This window comes from Danio rerio, chromosome 18 (assembly GCF_049306965.1).
Source record: "Danio rerio strain Tuebingen ecotype United States chromosome 18, GRCz12tu, whole genome shotgun sequence".
Classification (NCBI taxonomy): domain Eukaryota; kingdom Metazoa; phylum Chordata; class Actinopteri; order Cypriniformes; family Danionidae; genus Danio; species Danio rerio.
The window spans coordinates 28,682,501-28,699,178 of NC_133193.1; the positions used below are offsets into that span (position 1 = coordinate 28,682,501).

At 35.1% G+C, this 16,678-nt stretch overlaps 1 protein-coding gene across 50 annotated transcripts in view; it reads left to right on the forward strand.

Annotated features, from left to right (window-relative positions):
- The window catches only part of plekha7a (pleckstrin homology domain containing, family A member 7a), a 205,598-nt gene that overhangs the window by 141,937 nt on the left and 46,983 nt on the right, over positions 1-16,678 (forward strand). For 31 of the 50 annotated variants that reach the window (XR_012393785.1, XM_068214833.2, XM_068214820.1 and 28 more), the window contains 4 exons: positions 9,252-9,722; positions 11,469-12,000; positions 15,968-16,051; positions 16,339-16,446. Coding sequence is in view for 49 of the 50 variants with exons in the window: in XM_068214833.2 (XP_068070934.1) it covers positions 9,252-9,722; positions 11,469-12,000; positions 15,968-16,051; positions 16,339-16,446 (1,195 nt within the window). In the remaining variant the exon portion in view is untranslated. The remainder of the gene's footprint in view (positions 1-9,251; positions 9,723-11,468; positions 12,001-15,967; positions 16,052-16,338; positions 16,447-16,678) is intronic. The other 19 variants (XM_073929526.1, XM_073929532.1, XM_068214824.2 and 16 more) reach the window with 1 other exon arrangement.

The following is a 16,678-nucleotide window of genomic DNA, read 5'->3' on the forward strand; positions in this document are numbered from 1 at the left end:
GGAGAAATCTTGCTTGTTTCTTACAGCATTATGTTTCGCTTATTAGGTTGTTTTGAAAACTCTAATCTAAAGTGATGTAAATGTTATACCCAGTGTAAGTATACAGTTGAAGAATTATTAGCAACCCTGAATTATTAACCCCCCTGCTTATTTTTTCCCCAATTTCTGTTAAACGGAGAGAAGATTCTTTCAACACATTTCTAAACATAATAGTTTAAATAACTCATTTCTATTAACTGACTTATTTTATCTTGCCATTATGACTGTAAATAATATTTGACTAGATATTTTTCAAGACATTTCTATACAGCTTAAAGTGACATTCAAAGGCATAATTAGGCAAGTTATTGTATAACAATGGTTTGTTCTGTAGACTGTTGAAAAAAAAAAATCTAGCTTAAAGGGGCTAATAATTTTGACCTTAAAATGAATTTTTTGAAAATTAAAAACTGCTTTTATTCTAGCCGAAATAAAACAAACACGTTTCTCCAGAATAAAAAAAAATATTATCAGACATACTGTGAAAATGTCCTTGCTCTGATAAACATCATTTTGAAAATATTTAAAAGGAAAAAAAATCAAAGGGGGCTAATAATTCTGACTTTAACTGTATGTATCTTACATTTAGGCCTTACATCTTACAGTACATTCTTATTCTTATAGTATTCTTTTTTATAAGAAAATAAATATTTTTATTTAGAATTTTGCATGTAATGTTTAGGAATTAGATGTGTTCAAATCTTAAAGGTTAATCTGATGGAATGTTAATTTGCTGCTGTTGTTTGTGTTTAGAGAGTACTGTTGAGTGCAGACTGTGTTAAGTGATGTTGTGTTTGCCGGTGTGTCAGTCTTGTTGATTGACATCGACGCTGCAGTATGTTTTGTTCTGTCAGTACAGAAGAGCAGTCGCTGCTGAGCAGTGACTCAGCTTTCTGTCTCTCTGCTGTCTGGCCTTCAGACGGTCACTCAGACTCAGCTCACATGTTGCAGGAAAACTCAGAATACACCAAAAAAAATAAATAAATAAAAAACACATACTGTACCTAGTTCACATACTACAAAGAGGGATAGGAAATTTCTGGAGAATTCTTCAATTGCCTGCAACAATATTGGTATCAGCTGATTAATACTTTTTTTTTTTTAAGATTTTTGTTTTGCCTTCATTTAACAGGACAGGAAGTGAAAAGAAAGAAGGGTAATGATCGGGAAATGTCCACGTGCTGGAATTTGAACTTGGGATGCCCAGAGCATTGTTGCATTATTTGTTGGCTCATTAACCACTGGGCTATCGCGCTAATTTACATTTTAAAATTTATTTTTTATGTTAACATTATCTGCTTGAAAAAATAAGACTGATATATTACAGCTGATTAATTAGAAATCATTTATGCCTGTTGAACCATTCCAGATGCAGACCATGAGAATTTTGATTTGACAGTGGGTTTATGCTAAAGGGAAAACAGCATGTCTGCAGTGTAAGAGCCTCTTATTATGAAAAAAGCTATTTGTAAATGATGTTTATATAGGCTGTGTAAACTTATTGTAATAACCAGCTGTACGAGGGCAAACTAGAGCTAAAATAAACTGACTAAACTGTACAACTGAACTTAACGGCTAATGGGCTGCTACTGTAGCATCTATGCTGGGATCGGTAGATGGGCAGAAAGTACACTCACTGGCTGAACACAAACTAAGACTGCTGATTTGTTGCAGGCGCAGGGAGGCACCTCACTAAATTGATTTCAGACAGGTTTCTAAAATGGCATAGCAATTTAATCATATACAACCAAATAGAGAGTCCATTGATGATAACTAATAAGGTTACTTGTCAAATACCGAACCATACCTAAGACCAAAAACCAAACCAAACCATGAGAAATCTGTATTGTTGCAGCCCTATCATTAATTTTCCATCGGCTTAGTCCTTTATTCATCAGGGGTGGCCACAGCAGAATGAACCAACAACTATTCTGGCATATGTTTCACACAGCGGATGCCTTCACAGTCATACAGTCTCGCATTTATAGTACACATGCACTAATACACTATAGTCAAGGTATTTCATCCAATTCACCTATAGGGCATGTCTTTGGACTGTGGGGGAAACCAGAGCAGCCGAAGGAAACCCATCCAAACACTGAGAGAACATGCATACTCCCACAGAAATGCCAACTCTACCCAGCTGGGACTCAAACCAGCGACCTTCTTGCTGTGAGGTGACAGTGCTCACCACTGAGCCACTTTGCCGCCCATACATGTAATCTTACTCAGTTCTTAAACATGAACAGTAGATTCAATGTAACAAGGACAAGTTAAAATAATATGGAACTAAAAAATTGATTATGCTTTTTTCAATATTGCCCAGCTCTACTTGTAAAACCAGCAATGCTTTTCTTTTGCCATGCGTAATGCCATAAATGATTGATTAGTTAGCTGTCACGTCCGGTGATGTCGTTAACCAAGGCACCAGATCAGGATCACGGCAGGATCTTGGAGTTGTCATAGCAGCCTAACACTAATGAGACCAGTGTCAGCTTGAGCTGGCAGCCATTGAGGCAGAAAATCAGACTCTGGTATTCCATGCCCCATTCTGACTCATTACTTTTCATAACGCAGATTCATACAGTGGCTTTTCATTCTTATGTTTGTTGAGTTTTATTGCCTGTACCAGTTGTTTGGTGGCTTGAATGGAATCAGGCATGTTTACGACTCTGCGCTTCATGGTCGACTGAAGGAATGTGGGATTCATATTTTGTGCTGGTCTCTGTTGGCTTTGTATTGTTTGTTTTGCTCATACTGTGAAACACTTCAAGTAAATCACCTTAAATACGCCCACAACATGCACAAGCAATTTATTCTATAACACAAGCCCAATGTTGTCTTATTTTTGGCTTAATCATAGTGGAATAGCTTGAATATTATTGAGAAAAAGAAGTGTGACTATTTTTATGTTAGTCTGAAAATGACATGCTTATTCATTCTAAACACACTAATTCAAGTCAACAACTTGTTTCCCATGTGCTAAAACATTTAAATTGTGCTAACACCATGTTGATAAATAAAAGCAGCTTGAACTAACATCCTTGCTACAAAATAAGTAATTTTTTCTAGTAATTATATTTCTAAAGGAGTTGTTGACATGAAATTCATATTGGTGGTTGTCAAACTTATAGACTTCGATCAGTTGATCAATCATATGTCAGTTGATCAACATTGCTTTAAAATTATCCAGTCTATGTATTTTGTTTGCGCTTCGTGAACAGGGGTGAAAAGTAAACCAATGACCTTTACAGACAATTGCACTAATATCTGATGAGCACATGAACACAATGGCCAATCAGCTGTGTTTAAAAATGTGCACAACGGCACTCACATGTTAGCAGGAAATGGATTTTTGTTTTAGGTTCGAGACACCCCAGAGTACTTTTTTCAATTTTAACAGATTTGTATGTGTTGAGCATCAGTTAAGACAACATTAGCATCTGTCAGCTTTAATTGTGGGAAAAACTGGGTAAATTTGAGTTTTTATCAGCTAGTTTCATCTTCCAGGTTTAAAATCATTTTTGGGGCAGGATCAAAGTCGGTGACGTATCGTGCATCTGCTAGTGGAGTAATGACGCGTCGGTTTCTCATAATTATTCATAGGGAAGTTTGCTTATCCTATGAGAAGACCCTGCTTCTTAATTATTCATGAGAGCACATGCTTTCTGAAGGCAAGGCAGACCTGCCAGGCTGTGAAACCCAATGACTGGGTGAGATCGTATGCGTGCACGACACGGGTCATATGTGTTTGTTTCCATGGTCCACAGGGTTTGTTGCATGGTTTTGCTGTCAGGACTGATACAGCAATTGCAGCAAGCATTTTTGTTGGGAGAGCTGTACGATAATCGGAGAATGGCGGCCTTTGTCTTTTATTAGTTGAGTTAGATACCATTCAGACACATCGCCTATATCCATGCTGCTGTGTTTGCCTATTTTTTTAATTCTCCTGATTACCGGCAGGGCAAATGGTTGAAATAGATAGGGCAAGAGACCTGCTGCACTGCTTCACTGCTCTACTGTGTCTGCATTCAGAGTGTTTATATAAACACGATTAACTCTATAATGATATAACAATTTATGGTTATGTGTAAATGAAATTATGAATAACATACCGTATGGAGCAGGGCATTAAATTACTTACTTTACATTTTAACTTTGTAAACTATAAAATCATGGGTCTCCTCAGGTTTTTGTTTAATTTTGTGAGCCAACTGACAACAGTTATACAATACCCTGTTTTTTTCCCCTGCTCTGCTGGCCATGCCCACTCCTCCCTCTGCTCACAGCTCTTCACATCCATCTCAGATTTTTTTTTTTTTTAATTCTGAGGTAGAATTAAACCGAAAGAGGGAGGGTTTTATGGTCTTTTAAATTTAAGTACCAATTGGATATACTGAATATACATTTGATATATTTGACAATTCTAACCCAAACATACAAATAAATCAAACAATTAAAATTCTGAAAAAATTGCTATTTGTAAAAACGATTGAATGACACAGGAATATTTACAGAACTACTGAATCATATTTAATACTTAAAAAAAAATAAAAGGCTTTTTTGATATTGACAGCTTCAAGTATCTTCTAGTATGGACAGTGGAGTTGCACACATTGCTCAGGTCTGATTGTTTCCCTTTAGACTTCAACAAAGTGTAAAAATCTTAATGGTTCTGTGAGTTTTGTCTATCAACTGTTGTTTTTAGTTCTTATTTTCTATTGGATGCAAGTCAGGTAATTGGCTGGGCCATTCTACAGCTTTATTTTCTTTTCTGAAACCAATTGAGAGTTTTCTTGGCTGTGTTTGGGATCTGCTGCAATGTCCACATTGGTTTCATCTTCATCATTTAGTAATGTATGGACTGAATCAGCTAAGTTTAATTTACATAGACGAGGTGCAAGGTTACTTAAAAACTGCTGACAGATTTCAGCTGTTGTTTGGGCTTCCCATGCCTTTTTACATTTCCCTTTCGTCATGTGTTCAATACATTTTCCCTGCGTCATTTTATTTAGTTATACACAACTTGTAAAGGAATTAGTTACTGTTTAGTTTTGTTTTCTTTGCATGAATGGATTTTGTTGGCTGTTAATGAAATCCTTTAGAAGGTCATTTAGAAATATGTTTTCTGAGTAAAAATGTGTCGTGTTCAATATTTTTTTAACTGCTGTAGCTAAGACATGTTACAAACACACTATCAAGGTTACTACATGCTAATTTCCTGTGACTTGGTCAGAATAAAATGTAATTTTTTCCCATTTCTTTCTTTCTTTCTTTCTTTCTTTATTTTTTAATATCTTTCATTTTACATTTTAACTTTGAATAAAGCTGTTTCTAACATTCTGGTAGGGCTTTCCCAAGCCAACATTGAAAGTTCAAACCAATAACGTTATTATCTCTTGAAATGTACTTGCTGATAATATAATAGTAATACATTTCAGCACCACTTTAATCATACTTAGATTTAAAGAGTACACTTCTACTGCTTGTAGGAATGTCAAATTTTATGTTTTACTTTTAGATAATGTTTTAATAGAGATTAAGTATATTTATGGCATATTTTTATTTAATTTATTTTAACCTGCACGTGTGAAGTACTTCATTTTATTTTATTTATAAATACTTGCAAATGCATACTTGTAAGTATCTTTGCCATAAACACTTGTAAGCATACAGTGATATCGTAAATTCCGAAATAACATGAAAATGTGCTTAAGAGGAAATGCTAAAAAGGTTTCAGTAGTTAATTAATCAGGCTCATCCGGGTTGCAAACCATCTTAATTGTTGATTTAAATTGCAGTTAGTTGCGCTTGCAGTAAGTGTCTAAACTATTATTTTTGCATAATATATTTTTATGTATGATAAAAGTGTACTCTTTTTTTACAAGACGTCACAGAATTGTGTCTAAATAAACTAAATGAAGTAAAATAAAATAAAAATTTGAACACTAATAACATTCATACAGTGGATTTTATCAGGCCTAAGGGACAGCTGTTCATGTTAAAATGCAGATGGAGAACTGTTTGCTGGAGACTTTGTGTGTGTCTGAATGGAAAGAGCCACTAGAGGCTATTTCATTTTAGTCTGTGCAGCTTCAGTGTTTGACTGTAGAGTGAACTCCAATAGAGATAGCCAAGCTCCCATCGGCAGTGTCTTTTCCAGATTCACCGAGGGCCTGATTTAATCATGTCACGTTTAGACAGCTACATCCGGACAATTAGAAGCTGGAATTAAATTTGCATGATTGTATTGGACTGTGGATTTCTTTCCACAGCTTTTGCTTGCCTTCCACAGCTTGAAGATATACTATAAAAGAAAAACTCCACGATGATGTTATGAAGACTTTCAGAAAAAGAAAAACATTAGTGTGAGACTGATGATGACAGCCAGAGGAGAGAATAACATCAAATTGACTGTCCTGTCCCATAGACGCTGCATTCATTAGAAACACCTCGCATAAGCAGAAATTCATTTTTTTTTTTGTAATTTGAAGCAAAGATAATATAATGCATACATAAATACATGATTGTTTATAAGTTTTAAAAAAATCAAAAAATGTTTGTGGCAAATTGGATTTTTCATTTCAGGACCCCTTTTTGAGTCCAGCAGTTTAAATGCAGAGTTTCTGCAATTAACTAAATTGTTAACAGTTCACCCTTGAAGATTTATTATTGAATCAGTGTATATTATCTCTGTTATTTCTTTGAAATATTACATCAGGGGAATGCCCAAGGAGCTAGTCATTCATCTTTCTGTTTTTTTTTTTGTTTGTTTTTTTTAATTACTGAATGTCAAAAGCTGTCCTTGCATCATTCACATGATTCCTGTAAAGCACAAAACTTGCATGACCTTGCATAAGTTGCTTGGAATATTGAGTTCTGATTGGCCTAATGCCCTTATTCATAGTTAGTAAATTGTGATGCACAGGAGAACATATATAACATATATATTAAGGCTGTGAGTTAAAATGTGTTAATAAGAAGAGTTGCTTTTGCAAACCACACTAGGCCAATTAACTGTTAAATTGGCTTCAGTCAATTTCCTAAAAACATGTGTTAACTGATGGACGTGTTCTTGCCACGTTGTTGAAAGAACAACGATGTCATCTAGATAGACCTCACATCCTGGCACTCCCCCTAACACAAAGTTAACTAACCGCTGAAATGTCGCGGGCGCATTGCGTACTCCAAAAGGCATTACTGTATACTGTAAGAAGGCATCAGGTGTAACAAATACCGAGATTTCCTTTGTACGTTGCGTTAATGACACCTGCCAATAACCTTTAAGAAGGTCTAACTTTGTCAGAAATATATGGTCAATGTACCCATCTGATAATTCACAATACAACTGCCATTCATAAACGCAGCAATTAATTTTGCAATGAATTAGCCATGCATAGGGTTGTAACAATATACCGGTATGACGGTCTACCACGATTTGAACGTGCACGATTATCATACCATGAACAATTGCATATCAACGGTTTTAACCCTTAAAGACTGAGACAGCCGCCCGCGGCTAAAAATAAGTATTGCTCTTAAATGTTTAATAACTTTTGATCCGCTGATCCGATTCATACAATTCAAAGATTGGCATAAAGAAGAGAATCTCAGCTTTCCAGTGCTGTATCACATAACATTCGCGGCTCCGGAGGCTCCGGAGGCTCCGGAATCAGTGCGGTTACGTCATCAAAATTTGACAACGCTGATTTGACAAAGAAACGCTCGTCACTGTGTCTCCGGACAAACCAGACACGATACATTGATGCATTGTCCCTCCTCCATGCCCAGATTGGTTCAAACTCGCTATATCACAACCAATAAGCATAGGTTTCGCTTTTGTTTGTGGACCAAAAACGAGCTTTTTGAACAACACGGAATGAGAGATAGGCATACATTTATGCGCGGCTAAATAAAACGCAAAAAAAATAAGTTTTGCATGAAATAATTCTCATACTATGTACTTTTGCATGCACAGCAGCACAGAAACATGACAAAACAGTGACACAGCAAAGACGAACTGCTGCTCTTGCTGTTTTCAAAAGATGCAAATGAAGCATTGCAGACAACCACATTCAAATCCATATCCATAGACAACCATATCCATGCTGGCACATAAAACCTAAGGATGTTCCATATTGAATCTAGTTTCGTTATGTAACTATTTATAGTATAGTAAATATTTATATCTATTTTTTTACTGAGGATTTGCACCATGTTTATTTGGACTTTATTTGGACTTTGACACATTATTTATTATTTTCTTATTTTTTTATTTGTAAGTGGTGTTGTTTATAGTCACTGAAAATATATTATTTGGAAAAAGTCAAATTTGCTTCACTGTTCTATTATTTTGTAACATTTGTAACATACCGTATACCGTGAAACCGTCAAACCGTGGTATTGTTTTAGACGATTATCATACCGTAAAAAATTCATACCGTTACAACCCTAGCCATGCATAAATGACTCAGTGACTTAAATGACTCATTGTACATTTACCGCCACCAACAGTTTTAGTTTCTTATTGAAGTACTATATTCCTGTCCCATCTTATCTATGCTGTAAAAAATATGTTAATTAACAGGTTCCGGATTTCATGATTTACTGTTTATTTACGGTTATTAATTGCATTATGGGATGTTGATCTCTGCTTTGTTGACTTTTGATAATGAAACAACCTTGCAATTTATAAAAGTGACACAATATATTGTATAAGAAAAAATATAGAGAGAAATAAGTCTGTAATGTAGCAGAAAAATCTGCAATATATCACATCAAACTTTTACAAATTTCAATTAAAGTCACTTTTTCAAACATTAAATGTTGTTGTAGGAAAGATCACTCTCACATTGCATAATAAATAAAGCATAAACAATAATAATAATAATTCATTCATTTTCCTTTGGCTTAGTTCCTTTATTCATAAGGGGTCGCCACAGTGGAAAGAACTTGATCCAGCTTAAAACCTGTGAAAGTTGTGAATCTCAGACACTGATCAGTTTACATTGAAAGACATATTTAACTTCATGATCAAATTCCCTCGTGTGTGAGTGTTGAGTTACTTTATGGACTGTACAGACTCTATTCTGTGGAATGGTGTTAATCTTACAGTCATGACATGTGATCCAGCAGCATGATAAAGGCATCATATAAGAGACCCATAAAACCCTCACTGACCTTTGCACATACCATGTGTTTATGCCACACAGAGACGAGTGTGGTCATCCAGACCATGTGAATGTTTCGGAGAAGCTCAAGAAGCAGGCCGTCCCTCAGACCAACCACATCAACAGCTACGTGATTCCCAAACCGGAGGTCATCCAAAGTGACGGGCTACCGGAGGACAAACGGGAGGGGTTTGTTGGAGAGGTGGAGATCCAGGTTACTCCTAGAGAGATGGAGCAGGCCAGGGGTAAATCTCCAGCCAGCAGGGTAGTGGAGGTGGAGGTTTTAGCTCCAGGGTCGACACCACCCTCCCGGGTTGCCTCTCGAGCTCCTTCCAGGGCCGTCTCCACCCCGCCAGTGGTGCAGAGGAACGGGACACCCATAGAGCAGAACGGCATGCCTGGATGTCAGAGAGGGGCTACACCTTCTGCTCAAACGCCAGTTCAGGTGCAAAGGAGGAGTACACTGGAGCAGGTGGAGAACTGGGTGAAAGTACAGAAGGAGGAACGCCACGGGTGAGTCTGCAGACGCATATGGATGTGAACATACATCTGTCACACACATTTTATTAAGATTGGATCAAAGCTCCTCAGGAAAGTGCATGCCAAGGGCAAGATTTGGCCACCCCTGTGCTTGATGTTATGCAGAAGAGTCTTGGGTTATATCTCCACCTAGTGGTTGAGTTCATAAGAAGTCATTGTCACCTCACCTTTAATTCAAACTCATTTTACTTGAATAATGTGCCACAAATGTACACAAACTAGACACATGTACAGACTTCAACAAAATTGTTGCTACCCTTTAATTGTTCAAGGCCAGTTTCACTAGTAATCCTTCTCTTGAACCACAATTTAAAAGCAATATGTGATTTTCATTCATTTCTTTTTTAGAATTTTTGAGTAATCGTTATTCTTTCAGTTTCAAGTTATTTCAGTGACCAATTTTCTTTTTTCATTTCTTTTGGTTTGTGAAAACTGATCAATTGGCAGGAAGAAAATAGGTAAACATTAAACATGATGTTTATTAAAATATATCTACACTTCTGTTTATCATCATGAAATAAAATCTTAAAATCAATATAAAAAATCATCAAGGATGCATTAAACTTATCAAAAGTGACATTGATTATGTTATGATATAATTGTGTTTCTGATTATTGCTGTATTTCTTTTTTTAATTTTCATAAAAACCTATAAAAAAACTTTTCAACATAATAGATTTAATAATTTAATAATAGACAATGTTGCTTAAGCAAACCATTATATTAAGGACAATGAAGGTCGGAGTAATGAATGCTCAATAACCAGCACAGGAATCAATTCATATTAAAATTTGTCATTTACCGTTAATGATATTTGATGATAATAATAATAATGATTTTACTATATTTTAAAGGGTCTTTTCAAAAGCAAATCTTATCAACCTCAAACCTTTCAACTGCAGTGTACTTTATGTAACTTTGCTTTGCAATATACAGCATAATTGAGTTCACCTCAGTTTGGAAATGAATATTTTTCTCCATTTCTCAGTGCATATAGGCAATGTATATTAGTGCATTTAAACAAAACATTCAGTAAGCAGATATATTTATTAAAATAATACTTTAGTCACCAAACATATTTAGAAATTAAAAGATAATACGATTAATTTCAAGCAAAATATTGCACAAAAAATTACAACCAACTAAATATTAATAAAAAAAAAAATCTTCACTTGATTTTTCCTCATTTTTAAATTTGTATTTAACATTTTTTTATAACACATAAATTACCGTTATGGACTGTTATCGTAAGTTATTTTGTTAGAAAAGCTCCATATTTGGCTTCAGTAGTGACTAATCTAATGTATATGCACAAATATAATATTGTATAGCTTCCTATTAAAAATATGAATTTAAAAGATTTGTGAGGGGTGTACTTATATATGCTGAGCACTGTATAAATGCAGTCAAATACTTAATAAATAAACACTGAGAACAGGCTGCTAGGCTGCAATTACTGAAATAAAAGTTGCAGAATTAACTTGTGGAATTATTGTTACAAATTCTAATCACACATAAATAACCAAAGTCCAGTGCAATCTCAAGGCATTTCTTGGCTATTTTACATTTTGTAGGAATATGTGTTGTGAGGGGTGTTCTTATATATGCTGAGCGCTGTATATTAAAATATATCGCAGGTTTTAAATTCACAGTGCAACTTTTATTCATGTATTTTTTATTAGTAAAAACCCTGAATGCTTAAATGATTTATTTATCACAGATTGGTTTCTACTGAGAGCACGGTCCCACGTCGGACACCTCCTATTCATCCAAAGTACGGCACAATGGACAAATACCAGTCATTACCAAAGACCTCACGGCAAAGCCCACCAGCCCCTCATCATCAGCTGCCCAGTGAATACAAATATTCCCATGACCGGCTGAATCACTTCCAGAAGATCCATGGACACACGAAGCGACCCACAACACATGACAACACTGTATGGCAGCTTTTCGAATGGCAGCAGCGACAGCAATTTCGGCACGGCAGCCCCTCTGCCCCTGTGTACACTCCAGCTCCAGACTACTCCACCGCTGTGTCCTCCACCAGAAACAACTCTGATGTTTCCCGCTCTGTTTCTGTGCCTCCCACACTGGCAGACATACCTCCACCCGGACCTCCTGGAGCCCGACTGATGTCTCCGCGGAGACCACACACACCAGCGGAGCGGGTGACAGTCAGACCTCTGGAGGACAGGCCCATCGTGGAGGTGCCACCATCAAACTCTCCACACCGTTTACGATCCTACAAGGTCAGTAATGTTTATTGTTTATTGTTAAATGTTTATCCTTTACAACACACAGGCAATTGTGGTTTGATGTTCAGTGGAGATCAGAATTATGAAACATTTTATGAACTTTAATGTTTAAAGACCCAGATTATAAAAAATACATATAAATATATTTAGATCATTTACTTTAATTATCACTATTGGAATGTGTAGAGACTTTCAACCAGCACAACTAAAAATGTGTCTGAAGACAATCACCTACTGCAGCTTTAACATGTGTTTTCATTCTGTCTTGTGTTTATGTATGTACAGTAAAAAGCCAAACTCTGCTACAGAAAACAAACTTCAAACCATAACTTCACCCTTCACCTCATTTTTTTCATTAAATACTTTGCACACATTGGTTTCAGGTTTTCCCAGTTAGACAATTAATAGAATGACCTGAATAAATAAATTGGTTGCCAGTTTGTTGGATAATTATTGAAATTACCACCAGATTAATATTCATAACTTGGAGGCATCTGAAAGTGTTCTCTGAATTTTATGAGTTGTTTTTCCGATTTAAATTTTTTTTTTACAGTGCGCCTCAGAATATACAGAATTATTAGTCCCCCTGTTATAGTTTTTTTTCCCCCTTAGATTTGTTTAAGGGGGCTAATAATATTAACCTTAAAATTATTTTTAAAAATTAAACAACAGCTTTTATTCCAGCCAAAATAAAACAAATAAAGTTTTCTCCAGAAGAAAAAAATATTATCCTAAATACTATAAACATTTCCTTGCTCCATTTATTATCACTTGAGAAATATTTGGAAAAGAATAAATATTTAACAGGAGAGCTAATACTTTTGCCCACAACTGTATGTAAGATATGGAAGTTGCCCTAAAAGCAAACTGCTCTTTTATTTCTGTTAAGAAAACTTTCAACAGTGAACTTTAGGAACGTGATGGTTGTTCTCTAATTTCGATCTCCAGCATTAAATTGTATGTGTTTACATGTCATACTTCAGTTTGATAAATGTTCTGTAGAGCAGGAAGTAACAAAACACAGTACATGACCTCTTTTTTTATGAATTACATAATACACATTGCGCTATTCAAAAGCAAGCCTGAACGATGTAGCTGAATGATGTAGTCTGAATGATGTAGCTAGAGCCATCTTGATGGATGTTAACACTGCTCAGAAACTCTTGAGCAAATAACACCCGGCCTCAATGTTTGCAAACTGCCAGTATTAGTCCATCTGTTCATAACAGAGTTGTAATTTGGCATTGCATTATCAGTAGTGTCTTTGTAATGGAATGAGTGCCAGACTCACAAAGTGCTCGAGTGGAGGATTTATATTTCCTTCATTTTCTTCAATTACAGTTTCTGTCTGTGCTTATATAAAAAAAAAAGCTTTCAACCAGCAAGCTGAACTTATAATCAAAAGAAGCTCAAGTCTAACCCAAATGAGAAATGAATCCTGAATGATTATTTAATCACACATATTACATTCTAAGTAATCAAATACATGTAGGTATTTTAGTTTTGGTACACTACAGATCATATACCTTAATTACATAGAATACAGATTTGCTCAAATATGTAAAGGAAATGTATTTTTTACAAGAGCACATACTGACAATAAAGTGCTAATAAAAGTGTTTTAATTAACTTTTTTTTGCAAAGCTTAATTTTGCCACCAGCCATTGTGCTGTCAGTTTGTGAACTTTATTGTGAAAAAAATGCATACGCTCTTAAAAACTAGCATGCTGATTTCAGACAGAAGGCAAAAAGGTCACCAATATACATTCAAGGATATTCATTACATGAAAGTGAAATGAAGTAAACAAAACAAATCTGATGTTGAAGCCTATAGGGATAGCAGGGTAAAACTGAACTATTTCCCTGATATCAGCAATAATTGTCAAATAAAGCTTTCTCGATTAAAAACAGCCATCTTGATGAGACCTTATTTTAAAAAATCATACTAAAGATAAATTATGTACCATCATTGTATATTGTACATTGGTATATTATACCAAGTATTGAAGTACTTGGTATAATACAGAATACAGTTGTGCTCCTCATTTTCTTTGTTAGGGTAGGGTTAAGCCTAACTCCTTACAGAGTAAAAGAGCCATTATTTTTATATTTATTTACTTTTACACTATGCTCGGTACATGTACAATATACAGACATGGACAAAATTGTTGGTACCCTTCCATTGAAGAATGAAAAGTGGTCACTGAAATAACTTGAATCTGAATAAGTAACGATTAATCAAGAATTACTAAAAATAAAAGAATGAATATTCATAAAAGATATTACTTTTGAATTGTGGTTCAAGAAAAGCAGTACTAGTGAAACTGGTTTTGAACAACTGAAGGGTAACTACCATTTTGTTCACGTCTGTACATATGTCTAGTTTGTGTACATTTGTTGACTTTCCCACCATACACTGTAAAAAAAAGCAAGGTTCCACACAATTCATTCATGTTGTCCCAACACAAATTGATTAAGTTAGCTTAATAATTTTAACAAATTTATGTGAATTAAACATAAAAAAATTAAGTTGTCCCAATGAAATCTCAAGAATTTTGTTGTTTCAGCTCATTTTAATTAAGTATTTTTAAACGAGCACACAAAAAATATTTTTGAGTGTATTTGATTGTGATAGTTTGGTCTGATTACAGTTTTTCTCAGTGGCTTTGGTGCATTTCTCACGACACAATTTACATTTGCACAACATTTAATGCATTTCTTAAAACAATTAGTCAATTGTGCACATCACAGTAGCAGTTTCTCATACCTTTCAACACATTGCAGATGCTTTTGAACATGCATCAATTGCTTTCATACAACTCTCTGCTGTTTTATAGCATTATCATTTGCTCATGTCATGTCAGTCAAAATTACCTAAACTTGTGAATGCTGAATAGTCATTCCATATAAAACTAGTCTTACATACAAAAATGTTGAACTAGTAGTCAAAATCTGTCAAGCTAATTTGATTTAAAAAAGTAATCTTTTTTCCCTAAAATGTCTCATAAATTGAATTACACTTCATGAATGATTTACAGACCTATTTATGTTGTAGATTCAGTTCCAATATGTACTGCAATATAGTTTACAGTTGTGCACAGCTCTACCCAAAGGAAGTTTATGTTTGTTGTAAATAAGGGTGTATTTATTCTTTTGCACAATGCTGTGAATAAATTAGAACTGCAAATGCAGTAAAAATGTGAAACATACCTATTCAGTGTCCTGTACTCAGATACCTCACTAAATGCAGTGATGTCTAACTTTACTGTAGTTTTCAAATGACTGTGCAAATAGTATACAGTGCTGTCTTGAGCATTTTCCGGAAGTGTCACCAAAATCTGACTTTTTTGCATTGGAAAAATGTAGAGAGTAAACATGTCATAATGAAAACATGACAAAGCCATTTGACTATCTTGTTCATAAACAATGGTGTCAGGACTTTTCATCTTGATGACACTGACACTTTCATTGACATCAATACTTGCTTTTGAGGAATGAGCTATCCATTTGGAGCATGTGACACGCTTTTGCAGGTTGCTGTTTTGCAGTTTGTTTTGAGAACTGCATTAAATGTTGTGCAAATGTAAATAGTGTTGTGAGAAATGCACCAAAGCCACTGAGGAAAAACTGTAAGTTTACACATAGTGTGACAAGAAATCTGCTATGTTGTATAAAACACATCTTTATTCAAGTGCTATATGATTAATTGATTGCTCAACAAATCTTACTTTTAAATAATTTTGTTTAGTAGTTTTGATTTGGTTTCATACAAATATTCGTTCAAATGAAATTTTAGTGCACAAACTTGCAAAAAAAAATTCAGTATTTGTTTTTCAGTATACAGTACAAACAGCTTTCATCCTTTTCCAATTCAGTGCTAATCTGATGCTATTCTGTACTGTATTTAATTGTGTTTATTTTACATTCATTAATTGCATTCCTTTTTATATTTTGTCTTCAGTCAGCCACAATAGAGAGACGCTCAATGCCTCCATCTGCTTACATCACGCATACAGTCAGTGCACCCAGCTTGCATGGAAAAACGGTAATTACTTTTTTTTACTTATTATTTATTTTCCAAGAAAAAAAAACAAGATAAATTCTTTTAAATCAAATGTTGTCTTTTTTGTGCTAAAAAAATGCCACTAAAATGCCAGCAAGTTTGGCATTAAATTCAAACCCACCCACACACACAAGAAGCAACACAACTAAGCTTCACTTCATTTTCCTCTGCTGGTGGAGGCAGTTTTAATTTTTGTTGGTATTTGTGTAAGTAATCTTATCACGGACTCTCTCTCTGCCCTGATTGTACCCTACTGACCTGTGGAGCAGCCGGAGGAGCTCACCCTTCTCCTCATTCAGTTACGGAGACACCAGGCCATGATGGCAGGTGTGCGGCACGATGCTCTGGCACACCTCCAGCAGTTGTCTCGGGTGAAGGTCAGGGCTCAGCCTGCCTAGCTAACGCTTCTCATTGCTAGAGTAGAGGCTCAGTTCTGCCTCTGCTGATGTTATTTACCCTGCCTGGCTCACTGTATATGACAAGCCATTTTAACATTTGTTCTATAAATTGTTACTTGTATTTCATGCTACTAGAACTTAACTTTTTTCGATTGTAGTATGTTTTAAATTAATTATTAGTACTTATTCTATACATACTAGTGTTTATCTT